The sequence below is a fragment of the Colletotrichum aenigma genome, assembly GCF_013390185.1.
Source record: "Colletotrichum aenigma strain Cg56 chromosome Unknown KSG_Cg56_contig09, whole genome shotgun sequence".
Taxonomy (NCBI): domain Eukaryota; kingdom Fungi; phylum Ascomycota; class Sordariomycetes; order Glomerellales; family Glomerellaceae; genus Colletotrichum; species Colletotrichum aenigma.
Window position 1 is genome coordinate 2,272,085 of NW_023500915.1, and position 20,841 is coordinate 2,292,925.

At 52.7% G+C, this 20,841-nt stretch overlaps 6 protein-coding genes across 6 annotated transcripts; 3 read left to right on the forward strand and 3 right to left on the reverse strand.

Annotated features, from left to right (window-relative positions):
* Positions 1-1,686: 1,686 nt before the first annotated feature.
* Positions 1,687-3,399, forward strand: CGCA056_v013272 (uncharacterized protein; the record flags this gene model as incomplete). The annotated part of the gene is made up of 1 exon (XM_037328516.1): positions 1,687-3,399. The coding sequence occupies one exon, from the start codon at positions 1,687-1,689 to the stop codon at positions 3,397-3,399; it is 1,713 nt and encodes a 570-aa protein (XP_037172639.1).
* A 3,101-nt stretch (positions 3,400-6,500) lies between these two features.
* Positions 6,501-9,464, forward strand: CGCA056_v013273 (uncharacterized protein; the record flags this gene model as incomplete). The annotated part of the gene is made up of 1 exon (XM_037328517.1): positions 6,501-9,464. One exon carries the CDS (start codon positions 6,501-6,503, stop codon positions 9,462-9,464), a length of 2,964 nt encoding a protein of 987 aa, XP_037173268.1.
* A 935-nt stretch (positions 9,465-10,399) lies between these two features.
* On the reverse strand, positions 10,400-12,267 carry CGCA056_v013274 (uncharacterized protein; the record flags this gene model as incomplete). Its single annotated transcript, XM_037328518.1, has 4 exons — positions 10,400-10,773; positions 10,830-11,269; positions 11,323-11,828; positions 11,887-12,267. 4 exons carry the CDS (start codon positions 12,265-12,267, stop codon positions 10,400-10,402), a joined length of 1,701 nt encoding a protein of 566 aa, XP_037172641.1.
* Positions 12,268-14,051: 1,784 nt separating this feature from the next.
* On the forward strand, positions 14,052-17,012 carry ANK3-1 (Ankyrin-3; the record flags this gene model as incomplete). The annotated part of the gene is made up of 4 exons (XM_037328519.1): positions 14,052-14,094; positions 14,153-14,179; positions 14,623-15,430; positions 15,479-17,012. The coding sequence occupies 4 exons, from the start codon at positions 14,052-14,054 to the stop codon at positions 17,010-17,012; spliced, it is 2,412 nt and encodes an 803-aa protein (XP_037172642.1).
* A 264-nt stretch (positions 17,013-17,276) lies between these two features.
* CGCA056_v013276 (uncharacterized protein) lies at positions 17,277-18,272 on the reverse strand (the record flags this gene model as incomplete). The annotated part of the gene is made up of 3 exons (XM_037328520.1): positions 17,277-17,653; positions 17,710-18,158; positions 18,217-18,272. The coding sequence occupies 3 exons, from the start codon at positions 18,270-18,272 to the stop codon at positions 17,277-17,279; spliced, it is 882 nt and encodes a 293-aa protein (XP_037172643.1).
* Positions 18,273-18,706: 434 nt separating this feature from the next.
* On the reverse strand, positions 18,707-19,161 carry CGCA056_v013277 (uncharacterized protein; the record flags this gene model as incomplete). Its single annotated transcript, XM_037328521.1, has 2 exons — positions 18,707-18,712; positions 18,781-19,161. 2 exons carry the CDS (start codon positions 19,159-19,161, stop codon positions 18,707-18,709), a joined length of 387 nt encoding a protein of 128 aa, XP_037172644.1.
* Between the last annotated feature and the right edge of the window lie 1,680 nt (positions 19,162-20,841).

Sequence of the window (20,841 nt, forward strand, 5' to 3'; positions counted from 1 at the left end):
TTTGGCATGTCACTTGACATTGCAAGTGGACTCGATATCGTCACCGATGAACCGGGCCAATCTGCACCGCAACTGCTCTGGCTGTCGCCTGCCAAACGGCGGCAATGGGTGACTGAGACGACGCAGCCGTTGCCCGCCCGCAAGGTGATTCGTAGAAAAGCAAAAAATGACACGAGTGTTATGTTCTGGATTTCCCGTATCCGTACCCAAGTAGGTACACTATGTACAGCAAGCTCACCTGCTGGAGCGCGTCCGCAGACGTAGTGGGAAACAAGCAAAGCAACAAACAGAGTTCATAGCTTCTCCCCTCCATTCTAGAGAGAGTCTTACCGCCATGTCTCAGTCTCATCATGTCCCCTCCGCTCAGGGCGCATCTGAACCATTGCAGCAGGTTCCAAGGGGGAAAATGGTGTGGCAGCCTCCGCGCAGCCAGTGACCAGCCAGTGACCAGCCAGCCTCTAGGAGGGGCCTAACGCCATCCGCACCTCATCAGTCAAACCAGTCAGCCCAGCACCAGGCCAGTTCATGGATGAGTGGGTTGTCAGGACTCAGGCTCATGGACGTCTCCAACAAGTCGGTGGACGACGGGTTGACAGACAGTGGGTGGTGGTGAGTGGCATTCGCAACCGCCGCCGTAGGGCCCCCGAGCCAAACCAAAGGCAAAAATGGCCATGGATGAGTGTCCCAAAGATTTCCTTTGGTTGTTGTCTTGATCGTGGATCCCTTGCCCGCCGCACGCGAGCACATCATCCCTCCCCAAGTGTTCCTCACCACGAGCAGTGTGTACCACCATTCAAAGCACCAAGCCGTGTGTGCCACCCCCATTCCCATTTCCCGGTCTCACTTTGGCGCATTCATCCGCCCCCCTTCTCCCCCTTCTATTCGCTGTTTCTCTCGTCTCCTGTGCCCCCGTCCTGTTGATTGCTTATCTGCTGGGCTCTGGCTCTGTTGTCTGAGGATACCGCGCCTGGCCCGCTATCCCGCCGAGTTCGCCCACTCGCCCACTTCTCTTCTCGTCGCCCCTCCTCGGTGTTATTCGTAACGGCGCGCGGTGTTCGCATGTAATGGTACTTACGCGGTTCACCTACTCACCCAAGCTCAAGTGAGTATCCTTTTTCGCTGAGCGCAGGTTCCGGTACCTGTCCGAAGTAGTAGGGCAGGTGGTCCTTCCAGCTCCGGCAACTGGAACTGCAACTGCCAGGGTCAAGTGTTGAGGTACTTCCCAGAAGGAACTTGCCTTAGTCGGTGACGCCTTAATCATTGACAGCCCCAGTCCGTCATCCTCTCTCTTAGCCTTAGCCCCCAAGCACCCACCCCTCCCACCCCTTATCCTGCTCTTATCATCCATCCCGCATTCTTCCTTGCCCATCGCTGTTGGTCCCAGTAGGTCGCTGCCACATATATCTGGTGTGTGTGGCCTGAGTCTTCACCTCTTCTTGACCTCCTTCTGTCACGAACACCTGATTTCCCCCCGAACCGTTCCAAGGATTCGATCTCGAACCGTTGTCGAACCACAAACGATACAAGTCTATAACTACCAGGGTGCCGCTATCGAAGCGCCACTGCGATATCGCGACTAGGGGAGCCTTATCGTGATACTCGCTCCTCTCTTATCGGACGAACACGACTCTTCACTGGTTGTTTCTTCCCCTTCAACCGACCCGACGACTCGAATAGAGGCCCATCATGGCCTTCCAACAACCTACCCGCCGGCTGTCTCAGCAGCGCGCCGTCCGCCCGGTGCAAGAGGACGAGCGGGACGCTCCCCAGGTCCACCAAGACGCTGCCGCGACCGATGCCTCCCACTCCTGGGTGCTCTTCGAGCCCACCGATGACACAACGACAGCTTCTTACCTCAGTGAAGAGGAGGAGGAATCATTACCTACTCCCGGAAGGTCGAGGCTTAGTGACATAGGTAGCCTCAACACGTTTTTACACTCTGCTCGGGACACCGACTCGCGACAGTCGGGCGTTCTGTCCAGCGCCGTCGACGAGGAGTCTGTCGAGGACGACCCCGAGCTCGACAGCCTCGACAGCCACCTACCTGAATTTCGGACAGTACCTAGTCTTTACACTCAGTCTGCTGGTGCCGCAGTGGGCCAGAATGTCCCTGTACTACCCGCCCACGATGGCCTGGGTTCTTTCCGGCTTGACAGTCCTGAGGTCCAGGAGCAGCTCTATGCCTTTGAGAGGTTCAATCCTAACCACCTGCGGAGGCGGCGTGAGAGTCTCGAGCTGGCCCAGCTCGAGATGGAGGTCGAGCAGGAGCAAGAGACCCACAAGATGCAGAGGATCGAAGCTTGGCGTCTAGAACAAAGTCGCATCCTCTTGCAAGAGATCAGCAAGGAAACCAGACGCCGCCGCCAGTCTATGGTGTCTGCAAAGCCGACAATGACAACAGAAGAGAAGCAGGCGGAGGACGTAGCAACATTAAGTGTGATTGGAAATGAAGACGATGCTGACAGCATGGACTGGCACTATGAATCGACTGACACCAAGGAAGACGACGGCGGTGTCCTCGCCAAGATTGCCCGCAAGGTTCTCCACGAGTTGGGCATTGACGAAAGAATGCTTTCCATTCTCCTTGGAGAGGAGCTCCCCACTGATGAGGACCTTTCAACAACGCCCAAGACAAGCGCAGATCTTTCTGCCACGCCTACACCGAACTCTGACTCATCGTGGCAGTTCCGAGCTCTCGAGCGCGTATCCAAAGAGCTTGGTCTGCTGGTGAATCAGGTGTCACCTCATCCAGGGGCCTTCTCAACCTACACTCGCATGCAGCAGATGCCGATCCCCTACGCCGGACTACCAGTCATTCCAGAGTCGGCTGCTGATACGCCAATTGCTCCCGTACGGGAAGCGTCGACAGCAATGCCTGAATTCCGACCAACAATGGTTCAGCATGTGCGCCCTATCGACATCCCCGCTGTGCGGCCCCAGTCGGATGTTCCCGTGCCTGTGACTCGAGATGAGTCAACTCCTCTGCCCACATCTTTCACCCAAGAGGAGTGGGAGCAAGACTTGGACGTCAACCTCGTCTTCAGATATCTGCGGTCTCGTTTTAGCTCACGGTCTACACCGTCGTCGGCTTTCACAACTGGTACTTCCCACCTTGCCACCTCAAGCACCCCAGACACAGCAGCTAAGGCCGCGCGGGTGCGTCAGCATCACCCGCTCGTATCCCGAGCACGACCGGCAGAGCGGAGGACATTCAAGGCGACGACGCCGTCGAGTCCAGCCGCCATGCGGCACGCGTCTAGCTGTGCCAGCCAGAGCACGAGACGCTCGGCGAGACGCAGCAGCGTTTCATCGCGTCACTACTGGGACATTGGAGGATCCATTGGGACAGGTTCGGCCATCGTCTCGGCAGGTCCCATGGGAAGCTGGGGCGAGGTTTAGTGCAGCCATCATCAACAGCAGAGCAGAGTCATAACGTCAATGGCCTGCAGTCACCGGCTCGGCACGGCGTTTGTTCACACTAGATGTACATCATTTGGGTCAGCGGGAGTTGACGAGTTATTTCACACGATTTATGGGGAACTCGGGAGCATTTGCATCACATCACCATCATAACAAGTCCACTTAGAGGTATTGATATCTACATACTACAGTTCACACAATCATGTCGAGCCGTTACAACTTAAGAAACACATCCTTTGCCCGTCGAGCTATCTGGTCTACGTTGTGATGAAAGACGTGATATGGCTAAGGAAAATGAATGATGCGTTGATGGGGAAAAGATAAGACTTTCCGTGATAGGCAGGCAGAGCTGCCGGGAAGGGAATGGTCCACTGCTCCGGGTGAGTGACCGGATGGACCGGCTGGGCGGCGGCAGATTGTGGAGCTTAGGCCCCGAGGGCGGGACGGGAAGGGTGACACAAGGCAACTTGGCAGGTCGAGTTGGTGTGGCAGCTACTTTTTAACCTCAGGCAGTCCGAGTATCGGTGAACGAGTCGGACGATTGGGGGAAATGCTGCGAAACGGGCTCAACAGACGAGGGTGTTTCGAAGCTTGATCGACGGTCGTTTATCCCTCAGAGCTCGTCATCCCCGGGGTGCCTGCGTTGCTTGTCTTCCTGGTGCCATGGCGCACACCGGACCCGGACAGGCAGGTAAACCACACGTTGCCATCATTCGCGCCGCACTATCAGCGCTCACCTCAGCTTTCAGTTGACGTCTTGAGCCAACCATGGAATTGCGAGGCTATTTGAAACCTGCACAAGATTAGGATTCCTGTGGAGACTTGCCTGTTGACAAGGGCGCTATTCAGACAATCCTGACAGTTGTCTCTCGCTTGGAGGCCAGTCATGTTGGGCGCCTCGCGCTCAGCGGATCGTCGGGGCGGACGCCTCACGCTTGCGAATGGATAGCATCGTCATACTTGTAAGCCTGCGGAACCCCGTTTAGATTGTCGCCGTTGTAGTTCGCCTTGATCTCCGTGACAAAAAAAAAAAAAAAAAAAAAAAAAAGACGCAATTAAGGCATGCGTACCCGCGCTCACCAAGTTTGCAATCACAACCTGGGTGCGACGGCTAGAAATGCATCACGTCTGTCCGCCCATCTCTGGTCCGGAATGGATAGCCAGCCCAGCCCAGCCTAGCACTAACAGCGGCGGTTGTCGTTGCTTTTTACAACTATTTGCCCCTCCTCCCTACCACTAACACTAACACTACCACCAATGAACGACACACAGTGTGAGGTGCACTGTTTGTTTGTCTACGGGCTACCGCTTTAAAGTGGAACGCATTGTTTGGGGCTAAGCAAGACATGGGGAGGTTGAGGTTGGCGAAGTAGCTGCAGGAGAGACGACTCGCAGTTCACGGCATCATTCTGGAGGGGCGTTTGGAGTTTGTGCTCTGCGAGATACAAGTTGCGCAGGTGGAGAAGGGCGGGCGAGGGATGGAGTGGAGGGGTCCGAGTCGCTCAACCTGCGCTTTCGAAGCGCGTCGGGCCAATGGGATGCTTCCGCTGCGGACCAGGAACATGGAGCTTGCAGGGATTGCCGCGAACCACCTGGACACTTTACGCGTCGAGGTTGCGGTCTCTTCCATCTTTTTTTTCTTTTCTGCTGTTTCTCTCCCCTCCTCGAGTGCTTCCAAGGGTTGCTTGCTGGGTTTGGAGGTCGCGCGCCAGAAGCGCCAGCTGCTGCGGCCTGCCACCTGCAGCAGGGAGAGCAGCTGAAGTGGAAGCAGACAGTTCACTGTTCATCCCCCCAAACAGCCGATTTTGCTGCTCTGAAGCCGTCCACACAGGGCCCATTGCCGTGCCATGGATGCATGGCATAGCTGGTGGGTGATGTGGATGGGTGAGGAGGCGACCACCGACCTCGCGTACAGATAGCGCGCATCCTGCATAGTGCATGCGCCTATTCTGTACGTACAGCTATCTAGCAGCAACCAGGCACACCACCACCACCTCCTCCAATGAGTTCATGTTGCGACATCACAGCTCTTGTTAGCTGCCTGTCCACTTCAACTACCACCAGCGCTAACATCATGACCTTATTTTGACCCGACACCGACAGAGGCCTCAGGACAAGGCGCGGGATATCAGGAACTCCTGCATCCTCTTTCGAGTCATTACTAAACATCTGCATCTCTTGAACCATTCTGTTCCGACAACACGTCGACGAGACGCATCAACTGACTGACGACGGATACCGACAACTGGAGAAACTCGGCCATATTGATTCTGGATGCTACCCAACACTCTATTCTGACTGTTTCCCTCTCTCCTCTGCTCCACAATTATCTCTCATCCCCATGCCATCTGTGCTACTGGGGTTGTGACTTGGTTCCTCCCTCGTTCCTGCTCTCTCCGTGGTACCCCCCCGCCATCCTCCATCGGCCAACGGTCCCAGTCGTCGTTCAATCCGTCGTGCTCGTCCCGCCGTCGCCCAATCCCGTCGCCGCCTCACTTTCATCAACAACACCCCGTTCCCCTCCAGTCAATTATTCGCCTCGACGGTTCGCCTGCCATTCTTCGAGTCGCGCACATCAGCTACGCAAAAGCGCACGCGTTTATAAAAAGAGCACCCTATCGCCAATTCATTGCCGTGCTGCTCACATATCTTCTTCCGTGTTTGGGTGGGTGCATTTGCTTTCCAGGTTGTTGCGTCGGCCCTTAGGATTCCCCCGGTGGGCTTGCGAATGCCGACTTCCAGCCTGGACATACCGCATCCCGCATGCCGTATACCTTGCCTTGCCGGTCCGGACAGCACAGGATAGGACAGAGCTAACATTCGCACCAGCTGCCATGTTCTAGGTCTCTCGGATTGCGACCCAGCTGGGCCCTGGTTTGGGCCGCCTAGCGATTTCTCTCTCTCTCTCTCACTTCTCGTTTCACCAACTTCCTCTCTTCAACATCCCGAGTCAACATCGTCGCGCGACCGATATCCCATCTTCATCCCAACATTCCACCTTTCGCCTACCTACCAGCGCCATCCCCGTCGCCGCCGCCGCACCGATCACCCAACCTCTCCGATGAATATCACTGCCGCCAATGGCAGCAACACCGTTCGATGCTCCTCTCCCGGGCTCATCCTTCTTCGACATTTACACTGATGGCGCTCCCCAGCGCTCCCCAGTCTCCCTTCCCGGAGGAGGCTGCAACTACGTGGACTTGACGCCCGGCGCCAATGGAGCCAAGTGTGGATGCCGTCGTTTTTGGAGTCGCTTTGCCGCAGGGAGAGCATACGCAGATACCCTGGGCGCTGACAACTCTGTCTGGTGCATGTGCTCCCATCATGCTTGCTATCACGACGATGGCGGTCGGGCTGGGAGCGAAGCGCCGGCGCCTGCGCAGACTCCCACCGCCGCCAATGCGCCCGCGCTCTTCGCCGCGCCCGTTGCCCACATCACCGGACAGGAGAATGAGAAGCCGAGGATGTCCAGGGAACCTCTCAGTCCGGTCCAGATGCCCGAGATGTCTTTCCGCATGCCCGCTGGATTTACCCCGACCATGGAGTTTATGAACCTGGATGCCGCCATGGCGATGCCCCCTAACAAGCCCGAGGAACCACACAGGCCTCGGCCTCTGGACCAACCCAGCCAGCGCCCGGAGTCTTCTTTACAGGATACGTTACCCTGGGGCGATTTCATACAGTCCCAGCCTGGAACTAATACCACGTTGCCGCCAATACCAGCTCAATGTCTAATGCCATCTCAGGCCAGCTCCACCACCTCCTCCAGCCAGGCCCGCTACCTTCGTCCCTTTGCCGGAAGGGGTCTTCAGACACTAAGTGGTGTTACTTCTAATCCCAGGACACCGCGAAAGGACAGACTCCAGGATGCCGGATTTACGTTTGCTCAGCCGGATTGCCAGTCTACCAAGGATGATGGCGCAACTATTCCCCATAGCGACAGCGGCGCAGAGACACCTAGAGCGCAGTCCCCAAGACCCATGGAAAAGGTAGACGCCTTGTTTGCAGGACCATCCCGCGAAACATTCCGCCATTTATCAGATACCGTTCAGGGACATGAGAGCCGCCTGGAAAAGCTGGAAAACGTTTCCTTCTCTGCAGCTGGACATGATGAATGCCATGACAAGCATGATGCTGTCGACCTTCGCGTCACCGATCTCGAGGTGCGCATGGAGGAGGTTGAGAAGGTCATGAACGATACCAGCAGTCTTGTCGGCCGTCGCGACCGGCAGAATGTCGATGAGTCGACCAACAGTGTCGTCTCCGCCGCGACAAGCACAACATCCTGCGCCGCCCACTCACATGAGATGCTCAGTCAAATCCAAACCTTACAATCACAGCTCTTCCAGCTTCAGTCGCAAATGCCCTCACCAGCCCGGCCATGGGAGGTTGAAGTTGTCTTTATGCCATTTCCTCTCAAGCGCATCTGGCAAGAGCTTCAAGGTTTCAAGGCTGACGTTCACTCCAGCTTGGATGAGTGGACACAGCTACCCAACACTAACAGCGGCTTGACAATGAGGGCCCAGTCGCCCTTCTGCGCGGAATGGGCCGCTCCGGGCCATGACCACGAATGGCTCATGGCCAAGGCGTGCGGCCCAACGAGCGTCATCGACAGACGACTAAGGAGTCGCGGCCTCATACGGACCATATCCATCAAAGGCACCGACGCCAGGAGCGTTCAGGCAGCCATGCATGCTGCCTTCTCCAACACATTTACCGACTTTTCGGTCGCTACGCCATCACCTTCTCGCCGGCGGAGCTTTGATGGGAAGGCCGATCGCTTCTTGGGCCTCCAGCAATCATGGGTGCCTCTCCGCAAGGTCCACAAAGATTCTCGCCTCCGTTTCTTGACACCTGCAGAGATGATCACTCCCGCTATATGGGACGTGTCGTTCCTCCACTCTGTCGTCATGCGCTCCTCTGAGCCTCGTCTGTTTATCACTCAGCCTGAAGCTTACCTGCAGGACTTGCAGGCGTTTGAGTCCGGCTGGACTTGGCAACGTCTTCGGGAAACAAGCCGCTTTTATCCCGATGCTCAATCGACGCAGGAGGTTCCTGAAGCGGATGCCCGCGAAGACTACTGGGCATGGAATGATCATTTGGACGAGGTCCCCAGTTCTCAGTCGTCGTTGAGTATCCGACAAGCAAGGCAGAGGGTGTCAGCCTCCCCTTCGCTTCACCACATCACGATGCAATCGTCTATGCGATCGTCTAGTCCGATGATGACTCGTGGCCAGACTCCTTTGAGAGAGACTATGATGAGGGATCGGAAGGGTTCAAAGCCGCCCTATATCCGCACCACCTCAATGCCGCCATCAGTCCCTGCGAACTACTCACCAGCCTTCACTAAGCGGCGCGTGTCGTCATTTGGGCAACGACAGCTGGCCGCTCAGATCCGGACCAGTCCTCCGAACATGGCGGCAGCGACAGCAGCAGCAATGTCAAATGCTTACAAACGCCGGCGGACTCGTTCGCCTAGTCGCCCTCGTAACACACCTCGCTGGACTATCTCGCCCAGCCCTGCGCCCGGCTTCATCCCCGCGGATGAGCGCCATCAAACCGGTCGTGGAATTACGCCGATGTACTACGCTACCCCGTACAGCAACGCGCCGCTCACGGAGTCACGCCCACGTGTTTCCGGTGGTGTAGTGGAAGATTCCAATACGGAAGACGACGTGCAGGATGACGAAAACCTGGACCCGGATTACGGGAGCACCAACCCTTATGATGAGGATGGCAGCGACTACAGTGTCGAGGTGACTCACATGGTTACAGTGCGTGACGGTGACTCATCGCACCCGCGGCAGCCTGAGGATGAGCCTTGGCCTGGTATCGAGGACCAAGACCATATGTCGGATGGGGAGAACATCGATCCACTCTTCTCCCCTGCAGTGGGTGCCAACGACGACGCTCAATCCGATGTGAGCAGCCAGCCATCTGAGTACCCCAGCACTCAGCGCGGTTGGCAAGTCCCCGGTGCCGAGGATGGGATTGGTTTCCGTATCCACGAGGATAACGACCGCATGCATGGTGGCTGGCACTAAGTTGCAACATTTCATTTACGTTTCATCTTATTTCACATTTATCTTGATGAGATGACGCAGCGTGTTTGGGAGTTGAGGTTGTACATCGATCATATACGTTGGCATATGTCATGGGCGTTTCCGGAGTCTTGTTATCTATGGCATGGCGTTCAGATGGCGCATATTTCCATCCATTTTTCTTTCTCGGATCTTGTCCGGGGGTGGCCGAAGCGTTGCTCATAGAGTGGTCATGATGGAGGCGACGTTATCGGGCTGGGAGAATGGAGCGTATGGTATGGATGGCGGTTGAGTGACTGGATAGATCCGTCGGGGAAAAGTTATGGTGCCATCTCGTACAAGAGCGTCGCTATGCCGAGCGAGCTTGGATAGTTTGCGCTCTCGGCTTTGAAGTTTGATGCATAGCTAGATAGCGACAACTCCAGTATATATACTTGTCAGTCGCTTATTGGGTCTTCATCTTGTCACTCGTGCTTCCGTTCGCCGACTCCATGACGAAATGCATGAGTGGACATCAACACAATCTGGGAAAGTTGGATATCCCTTGGCTTAGAGATAACAAAGCATTTCGAGCGCGATAGAAGAGACAGTCTGAGGAGCTGGGGAGAGAGGCTAGTAGCTCATCCGGAAACTGCATATACGCCTCACTGCCGCTGTTTGACTTGGCCAAAGCAAAGGCACGTTGGGATTCTGCCAACTAGGAGATAAGAACCCCGTTTGTCTGTTCAAAATCATTACGTATCTAGAGCTTTGCTTCGGCCGCGTAGTGAAGGGCTGTGCACAAGTTTTGTTTTCAAGCACCGTCTCTCGCTTCTCTGCAAGACGTATAGAGCCACCAGACTGGCATGGTCAAGTTTCATTTTCCCCAACTACAAGCCTCGTCTTCGCAGTGAGTTCATCAAATACGGGTAGCTATAGCCATGTAGAAACATCGTGTTCTACCCGTACAGCAGCTGTTGCATTTCTCTCTCCAGCGGTTCCAAGACGTTTTCCTCGATCGACTGGACAAAGTCCGTATCATCCAGCGATGCAAATGGGTTGATGCAGCATTGAAGACAATAAGTGATGGCGCTCGTGAACCCAAAGCTGAGATTGCCCTCATTGACCTGGACATCGAGCCACCTCGTCACCGTCGAGAGGTCGGTCCACATGTTTGGCTGTCCGTCTGGTGGCAGATCTTGGTCTTCTCTCAAGCTTTCGATTGGACAGCCGCATTTCAGTTCTACTAACATTATGGCGAGGGCGAGCATGTTGATTCGCCCGGCGGGTGGGATGCCAGACTTGAACTGGGGCGATGGCTCGTCTTGTAAATCTGGATGTTAGACCTGTAGATAAGGTGGTGGGAATAGACAACATGAGGCCGCTTACCGGCACAGTATTGACACGTAAGGTAGGGGTGCCTGATGTCCACCGACGAGGCATTTCCGCCCTTCAAACGTAGGAAGGCGATGCTCCTCCTACTCCATGGTTGATGTAGCCAGGGGGTCTCGCTGAGCTGCAGAACTGAAGACGCGAGGGTGACGGCGAGGCAGTAGTAGTCTGCTAGCACGTAGTCATGGCGCTTGATCGATGGCAGGAACTCGTCCAGTGTCGTATGGCTCTGGGCGAGAGCGCATTTTTGGGTTTCAACCTGGTACAGTCCCCTCAGTATATCCGAGGAGTCGATGGCGAAGCCAATGTGAGGATGCATAGCTTCCTCGATGGTCGTGCATATGTCCTTCACCTCTAGGGCTGTTATGCTTTTGGGCTCATCTAGGCTTTCTTTTAGTTCTGCCATTGAGAATGTCACCTTTGGTGCATTTTCGCTTCTACATTGTATGTTAGAACCACGGAACACTCTTGTTCAAGGTCAAAACTTTACCTGGACATTATGAAAGAGTCGTCAATCCTGAATTCCGTATCAAGCCATGTCATGACCGCAGCCCGCCATAGTGAAACTCCAAAGCGATCCATTTTACCCGCCTCCATCACGTTTCCCTTGCGGCTCTTCTTTATGCGTCGAACAATGCGTTGTTCTAGAAGCAGCCCCGCCTGATGGTAGTCGTGATCCGAGCACCACCGCCCGCAGAGCCCTCCATGGACTCTCGAGGCGTTTGCGCGGATGCTCTGAAGGGGTGCCACGAAGCGGATGCGCGGTCTCCGGGTAGGCCCCTCGTCCTGCTGAATTGCATTGATCGTATCGGCGCCCGTTAGTAAGTCTCGAAGTTTCCTGTTACAGCTTTCTAGTTCGGTGAGCTTCTTGTCGATCGTCCGACGCTTCATGGTGAAATTGACGCGCTTCCGGAATTGGAAGCGCTGGCGAGGGTCAGGGGTCTTTGAGACTGGTGGGTTTGCTAATATGACGGTCTGAAGTCCATCATCTAAAACCTTGGTTTGCAATTCTGTCAGCATAGCATCACCAGCCTCTGCTTCATGATCCTCTAACCTGGTCCGAGCCATCAATGTCTAGACCAGCCGCGATGGTCACCATGACGGCCTCCATTTCCTTCACTAATGCCATGCATGGCCCGTAAGCTCTGCTTAACTCGCTTTTCAGGTCCAATAATAGCTCTCTGGACGTCCAGAGGTGATCTTGGGGGTCTTCGACTATCCGGTCCAGTTCATCGTGGCTCACAATTCGCCCCAGCATCAGTCGAAGGTTTTGGTCATACGTGGCTCTTTCGGTAACCAGGCGCAAAATTACTTTTGACAACTCTCCTCTCCATTTGAAAAAGGCCACGGCAGGGTCAACGAACTCCTGGTAATGCTCCAGGGCAGATATGACGAGAGGCACGGCACCGAGAACCAAACCAGCGATCTCTGCCATCTGGAAGGCCAATGCTAAAGCTTGTAAGCTTTAGAAACTGTCATAGAACTTGCTATAATCTTGGTTCAAAGTCAAATGCCGAGGGTCGCAGGGAGACGAGAGAAGTTGGGAACTCGACTGTAGGAGTTACAATGGTTGGATGATGCTCCGTCAGCTTGCATAACCGAGCTGAGCTGAACTAGAACGACAGGAGCCTTGCAGAATGAATGATTCCAATTGGACCGTTCCATCGATGAGATACAAGTGAATACCCCTCTTTCCGGAAGTACCTTGCCAGACCCGAGCCTTATCTCGAAATCAGCTGTGGATGATACTTAATCGTTGCGTGATTTTGCTCTGCCTGATCGTTCAGACCTCCAGTAAACCAAATTCCAGGGTCACTAATACGGTTGAGAACTTCAGTTTGACCTTCCGATTGTACCTAATTCTCATCCAAATAACGTCTGGAACATTATAGTGTCGTTTACTGGGAACGACTATTATCGCCGCGGTACTCAGAACGGATAATGCGGTCCAAAAAGTGCAAGATTCTCTCAGACGGAAACCGATATCATGGAATCACAACAGGCTTTTCCTCTTGCAGAGACCACTAGAACATGCATGTCTTTGTTCAACGCCTTAAAGTCCAGCTCAGAAACTGCCATCGACAAGTTCAAAGCACAGCTCCCTTCACAAGTTGTGCGAGACCAGCAAGATCGTTTCAAACTATGGGCAACCAACCTCGGAGCCCTTCAACGAGGCAGAGCGTCATTGGATTTTCGTTTGATGGATTCAAGTCTTATGCACAGCACCGTATACAAGCTGCTGAAGGAGCTGGAAAACACTATCAAGAGAAGTACGAAGCCAATCCGATTTCCTGTATCTTTGGCAGAGAATCCAGGCAGATGAATGACGAACATTTTCGCTAATCGAATGACTAGGCGAACAGGTGGTGACTGGATCAAGACCACCCTTGGAAGAAACGCTCATAAACGATATGGATGACAGTTCAGGCTATTCCAGTGAAAGCGGCAGCTCAGACGACGGCGGTGATTTTTCAAGAGTCCCCGTGAAACAGACAGAACTAGGGCAGAACACTGCCGAGATAAATCACATCCTGTCATCACTCGTCAAATTATCCTTCAGAATCAGGGGGCCTGCAAACAGAACTGCGCATCTAGACCACAAGGCTCTGAACCATAAGGAGCTAGTTCCTGTCGATGGAACGACGATGGGCGACTTACTCGAAGCTTACTGCACTCTTGATCGACAGCATGTTGAAGAAACTCTTCGGCAGCTTCGGAAGAATCAAGCTGCAGTAGAAATTTACGATGATCTCCATGTTCCGGCGGCTGTTGACTCGGCTGCGGCTGAGAAGAGTAGCGGTATGCTCGAGAGTTACCTCGTTGATCGCTGGAGCAAGTCAATCACAAGCAGGCGGCGAGTCTTTGCATACTGGCGGAGACATGCCAAGAAGCTTGCAAAGGATGATCGACCGTCACAACCAAGAGAAACCACAGCTCGACCAAGTGAGCCCCCAGTAGCCGTGCCGCTGGGAGTTTTGCGGTCTTCTGAAGGTCTCAACACAAACTCTCGGCCTGTCGAGTCCCATGTACCGAGTTCCGCTGGGCGCACATTACTGTCTGGAACAGACGCGACAAAGTACCACCACGACGGAGACAATATCGACTCCGTGTCCACCATATCCTATGTTTCAACAGCTTTTGGGGACGATGGAACGTCGGAGCTCCCTGCTCCGCCTCTAATCAAGCCCGATCAGTTGGAGTTCGTGTGCCCTTATTGCCATGTCTTATGCGCCGCTCGAGAAGGAAGAGGCCGGCGTTGGAGGTAAGAACTCACCGTAGATTGGAACTATTAGGACCATTTGAGACTGAACCTCTTTCAGGGAACATATTCTACAAGATCTTCAACCGTACATGTGTACATACGCCGATTGCATAGAGTCGAGTGCGATGCACAGCAGCAAGGCTGCCTGGCTGGAACACGAATCCCGTGTTCATCGTAGGGTATGGCGCTGCTTTGAGCATAAAGATCTATTTAGGTCGAAAGATGCCTTGGTCAGGCATCTCGAAGCATCCCATGCTACATTAAGCCAGGCTCAGATACAGGGTATGGCTAGCTTCGCACATGCTAGCACAACGGATGTGCGCGAAACTTGTCCCTTTTGTTTATCTAGCGGCCCGTTTGAGACCTCCCTCACAGATCATATGGCCTTTCACATGGAACGACTTGCTTCTTTCTCCATTCCACGACATGCACTAGAAGAGGATGAGCCGACGCATGGGAGCAATTCCGGAGCTGCTCAGGGAAATCGGTCCGAATCTTCTCTCCTGGATGTCAGTCTAAAATTCTCAGACATCAATTCCAAGGCATCGTCTTCTCCCGATGTTGCGTCTCTCAAGCTGGAAATTCCCTTCGAAGAGAACTTCCAGGACAAACAGGAAAGCCAGGATAATGCTCCAGACCCAAACAAAATCTCTAATGATGATTTTGCCTTTAACTACTACTTACAGCAGCGACACCCGGGTACCTGGCAATGGTTCTTGAACTCAACCAGCCATCAGACATGGCTATCCCAAGCCGGGGAGAAACGCCTAGTTCTGGGCGTGCCTGGTGTCGGAAAATCTGTTCTAGCTTCAGTGGTGCTTGAAGACCTGAGACAGAGGTTCAGGAACGATGAGTCCATTGGAGTCGTGGGATTGTTCTGTGAAGTTTACAAAGAAGAAGGCATTACGGATAAACTAATTCAAAGCTTCTTGACCCAGCTCCGCGGCCCCGAGAAGTCAAATTCCGCAAAATACGAAGAGAACAGTAACTTGCCAATTGACAAAATGTCAACGCAAGATCTTTGGACTGGATCCCAACTATCGAGAGTCTTCGTCGTCGTTGATGGATTGGATCTGCGAGCACGAGACACAGAATTCATCCAGTGGTTACTGGACATCATTGCTGGGCAACCAAAAGTCAGCTTGCTTTTCACTTCCAGAATTATCCCGACGATCCACAACGCGTTACTGGACTTCCCGATCCAGGATCTGCGGGCCACGGAAGCTGACATATCAGCATATGCACTCAAATCTCTTGCTACGGCGATGACAATTAATATCTATCCAGGACAACTAGAGGAACTTGAGGAGAGGACGGTGACTTTTGCAGAAGGAGTGTAAGTCGGAACCTAGGCCTTTCGGGAGCAGTCATCTAACGAAGCTAGGTTTCTATTTGCTAAAGCCCATATTGATGCCTTGAAGGACAGCCAACGAATGGAATACTTGAGCAATCTTGCCTTGTTGCAGAATTCTCGAGCCATCAACGACTTCTATAAAAAGATCATGCTGCGCGTCCAACAATCGAAGATGGGCAACACCCTGAGTGCATGGATGGCGCACTCTGACTATATTTTGGAAAAGCCGCAAGCCCAAAACTTGATAGGGTTTATTCTCAACGACTGCGCTTCAGACTCTGGGACATTTCTGGATGTAAACGCAGTCATCTCTTCTTGTGCTGGGCTTGTCCTGGAAAGCTCAGAGAACTGTCTGACATTCTTTCACCACACGACAGACGAGTATTTTCGTCAAACACGGGATACGTGGTTTCCAGGCGCCGCCGAGGAACAAACGGAAATTTGCTGCAAGTATCTCTCCATGGATGCTTTTGCAGCAGGTCCCTGCCTGTCAGACGATGAGTGGGAAGAACGCTTGCTTCAACATCCTTTCTACATACACGCGGCTCTAGCATGGGGTCTCTATGCCCGAAAAGCGCTGGACAAGCATAAAGATGCAACGGATACAGAAGCCAAAGACAGAGTACGTGGCGCCATCTTGGGATTTCTTAGAAGGGATGTCAACGTCCAGGCAGCTGTCCAAGCCTTGAAAGTGGATGATACAGAGTCACACTCTTCGGGATGGAGCCAGGTGTACCCGAAACAATGGACAAACATTCATCTTGCGGCCTACTTCGGGCTGACGGAGATATTGGACACAATGCTTCCTGAGGATGGCGTACTTTGGGATACCAGCATAGACGGCGTCTACTCCCCAATCATAGTAGCTGCGGAACGAGGACATCACTCCACGCTAAGTTTCATGCTGGGAAAGCTGATTGATCGAAGCGGAAGGTTGCTGACTGGTTTGTACGGAATGGTTGGCCATTTGGCCCTCGAAGGAGCCGCTCAGAACGGACATGAACCCAACGTTCGGTTGTTGCTGACCTATGGTGCTGATCCTAACGGTATCGCTGGATCAATCACGCCGCTCTCCTATGCCGTCAAAGATGGCCACACCAACGTAGTGGAGACGCTGCTGGAGTATGGGGCAGACCCGAACCTCAAAACCGAAGTAGAGGGTCCACTGGACCTGGCCGTCAAGAACGGACGGGAAGACATCGTCACCTTGCTCATCAAACATGGAGCGTCCCTCGACAAGAAGGGCTCAGCCCCGTCGGGCTCGACCACCCCTCAGCACATAAACCCTGAAATCGTACCGTTCATGCTGAAAGACGGCGTTGGGGTAAACTACAGGAATGATGACGGCTTCACGGCACTTCATATCTCTTCAATAAGCGGTCATATCGATACCGTGAGAATCCTGCTTAACCATGGAGCAGATGCAACCATTATGGACAATTCGGGCGCTACGCCCTTAGATTATGCCATCGATGGAGGTCATGAAGAAGTGGTGAACTTGATCTTGGAAAATGGTAGCGAATTTCAGGGCTTGGTCGACAGCACCGCAGATCATGTAAGTTAGCGAAGCAAGACAAAGGCCGTCACTATCGAATGAGGAACCGTTAGCCCCCCTATTTCCTGGATATATATGCTAGAGATCTGGTTGTTCAAATCATTTCATGATCATAGCAAGTCGGAAAGAGTAACGCATTTAGAATTCATGCGCAGGATTTTGAATTGAGGCTGACTTCATGAAATGGGTGTGATCGTTGGATGTTTTATTGAACTTGGACAGTTGAATGTAGACGCTTCCTGTAGTATAGTACGTAAATTGGATCCGCGATCTCTAAAAGTCTACCCAAGTCCCAAGAAACTCCTGCTCAATTGGTTCCAGCACCTTTTCTTGAATGGTTTGAACAAAGCTGTCGTTGTCAAATGACGCAGCATAGTGAGTGGAAAATTGGAGGCAGTGCCAAATCGCGCTTTTGAACCCTTTGGTTAGTTGTCCTTTATTTTCCTTCTGAAGGAACCATCGCTGTGCGGTGAGGAAATCCGTTTGCTCGTGTGGCTGCCCATCTGGCCCCATCTCTGACTCTGTCCTGATGTTTTCGATAGGCGTTCCGAAGTTGAGTTCAAGGAGCATAATGGCGAGCGCCAAAATGGTTCGTCGGTTGCGCAGCCGTAGTACAGCAGTCTGGGCCTCGTGTTGTGGCACTGCGGTATCTATTTTTGGTCAGTAACGTAAAGTGGCAGATCTCATAACTTCCAAGACAGCTTACCAGAGTCATATTGGCAAGCTAGGTATGGATGCTTGATATCCACGGACGACTGGCTACCATCTTCCAGTCGCAGAAAGGCGATCCGTTGCCGGCTCCATGATTGTACAAGCCACGGTGTTTCTCCCAGTTGCAACACGGATGAAACCAAGGTTAGAGCGAGGTAATACAGGTCCGGCATAGAATGATCCCTCCTATGAATCACAGGGAGGAAGTGATCCATGGTGACGAAATTAGCGGCCAGGTGGTATTGCCTAGTTTCAACTTTATATAGACCTCGAAGGATACCTGATTGGTCTATCTCTAGTCCTACTTGAGGGTAGATTGCGCCGTGGATAGCGGTGCAGATGTCGGTGATCGCCAATGTCCCCAAAACTGGAACGCTTGTGTTCAGCGTGGTCTGAATGTTCGGGCCTGTGATGACCATACGAGATACACTAGAACCGGTTTGACTGATTCAGTCAGTAATGATTGCATCTATGTGCGTGAAGGCGATGATAATATGGATACCTTGTGCTGGCGGAAGACTCGTCATAGACACGAATCTCTGTGTCGATCCAGGACATCTCAGAGAACTTCCACATGGAAACGCAGAAGCATTCCGGTGATCCCACATTTCTCAGTATTTCTTGCTTTGACAGTTCTCTCCGCCTCCTTATCCGTTGCTGAAGAAGCAATCCAGCCTGATGACACTCGTGATCGGCGCAAAATCGTGTGCGGAGGCTTTGGTGGACTCTGGCCGCGTTGTCTCGTATTTTCGGCAGCGGAGCAACGAATTTGATATCGACTTTCGAATACAGACCATTGCTCTCGTTTATGGAGTTGATTTTAGTCTTCGTATCCAGAAGCTTGCCCAACCTGTCGTTGTCTCTCTCTATCGATGCAATAGCTTTATTCAGTTGACTTCGCTTCATTGTGAATCTTATTTGCCGTCGAAACTCGAACCGGGAAACGCCGTCTTGCGTCGTTGATATTGGACAGTTGGCTGACACGAAAGCTCTCAGGCCTCCTCGTGTGATCTTCAAGACAGGATGTTAGCATGGCTCTGCAGTGCCCCGGGTGTAAGCATCTAACCTGGTCCGACCCTTCGATATTAAGACTTGCTGCAATTGTCTCCAAGTTTTCTCCAATGTCTCGAACCAAATCAATGCAAGGCTCATAAGAGCTGTTCCATTCGTCCCTCAAGTCACCTGTCAAGTTTTCGTCTGTCCAAAGTTCACACTGCGGATCGCTGATCATCTCCTCCATCTTGGTGGAGCGCACGGCTTTCGATAACAAGACTCGTAGATTATCGTGATAAGTTGCGCGCTCTACAGCTAGCCTTCGAATGTTATTCTTAAGATCGCCCCTCCAATTCTTAAATCTAATAACGGGATCAATGATGTCTCGATAGTGCTCCAAGGCAGATATGAGCAGAGGCACGGCCCCGAGTACAAGGCCGGCGATCTCCGCCATGATTGGCCCTCAAGCGGATCAATCAACACTGTTGCTTAGTCTATCATGGATCTACTTGACCTGCTGAATCAAAAGCTCAGATACCGTTGTATGCGAATGTATGACCGACTGTGACACGCTGTATAACAAAGAAGCTGCGATTCCCCCGCACATTCGCCAATTGTAGATATGGCCACTGCAGCCTTGCGGCTGCGGCTCTGCCATTGGACATGTGACTGAAGTTGCACAGAAAGTGCTCATGCAGTCAGACTTGGCGTTTCCATTTCTGGCTTCCCGTGATATCAAGCCGGCCCGTAAGGCATTTCCGCCACCCCGCTTATCTCGATACCCAACGTGCGATGCTACTGCGTCTTTCTTATCGCACCAAAAAGCGGTCGACATAGTCCAGCTAGCAGTTTCACTCACTCGAAGTCTCCGAGGCAATATATCAAGAGAGACTCATTCCAGTCCTTTCTTCTGAGCGGGTCGTTAGATGTTTCTGGCTCCGATGCCATGGAGACACAAACAACGACTGAGCCGATACCGATTCCACTCGCAGCGGCAATTACAAAATGCGTGGAAACTTTCAATCTTCTTGTATGCAGTCTGGAAACCCCCATCCAGAAATCAGACGGGAAACTCTCCATCTCGGTGGTCAAAAACCAGCGAGATAGACTCAGGATATGGGCAACTAATATCGGAGTGCTTGGACATGGAAAGGCGTCCTTGGACGTTGAGATGATGGGTTCTTCGCTCACAAAGATCACCATCCTCAATTTGCTAACTGACTTGGATGCTACGCTATTGAAAAGTAAGAGCTCATTCACATCTTCGCGCCAAAAGAACTTCCTGTGGAACCTATTGTGTCCTCTTAAACCTGTGAATTGGGTATAGAAAGAGTGTGGATGTAACTAACGGTTCGATGTAGGCATCGAAGTGGTCAAGGGTGACAGAGCCCCTCTCGAGCAAACAGTCGAAAGCGATTCCGAGGATGGCTCTGAGAACTCTAGCGAGAGTAACAGCTCCAGCGATGGCAGTTACTTTGGCAGATACGACATGAGGACCGAGCTGGGACAGAACACTGCTGATGTTGACCAGACTCTGTCATCTCTTGGGAAGATATCATTGCGAATCAGGGGCCCTGCTTTCCAAACTAGACAAGTAAACAAGAAAGCCACCGAATATGAGGAGCTGTTTCGAGTGGAAGATCAGGTGGATGGTCAGATTGTTGAACGGGTTATTGACCTGTTCGGCGCTTACTCGGATTTTGATCAACGCCATGTCAACGAATTCATTCGGCAACTCCAAAGGTCCACGACTGGTAAGGTAGACGATCCTCCATTGCCGCCGGGAACACCAGATAAACTGCACTCAAGAGAACCCCCTCATTACTTGACACAACGCTGGGGAATTTCAATCACGACTCGCCGTCGAATATTTGCGTATTGGAGACGGCGAGCTAGAACGCCTAGTGTGACGGAAGTCACTCCTCAGCCTACGCCAATGAACCTTGACGATTTGCCGTTTCCGACGAACAAGAAACGGAGGCTGATGTCTTCTTCCGGCCAAGAAGATGAAGCAACGAATTCTTCGAAGCGCACATTACTGCCAGAAACAGACCTCTCGCCAGACTATAGAAAAGCCGATGATGTGGGCGCTGTTTTGAAAACTTCTTCTGTTGCAATTAGGCTCCATGACGAC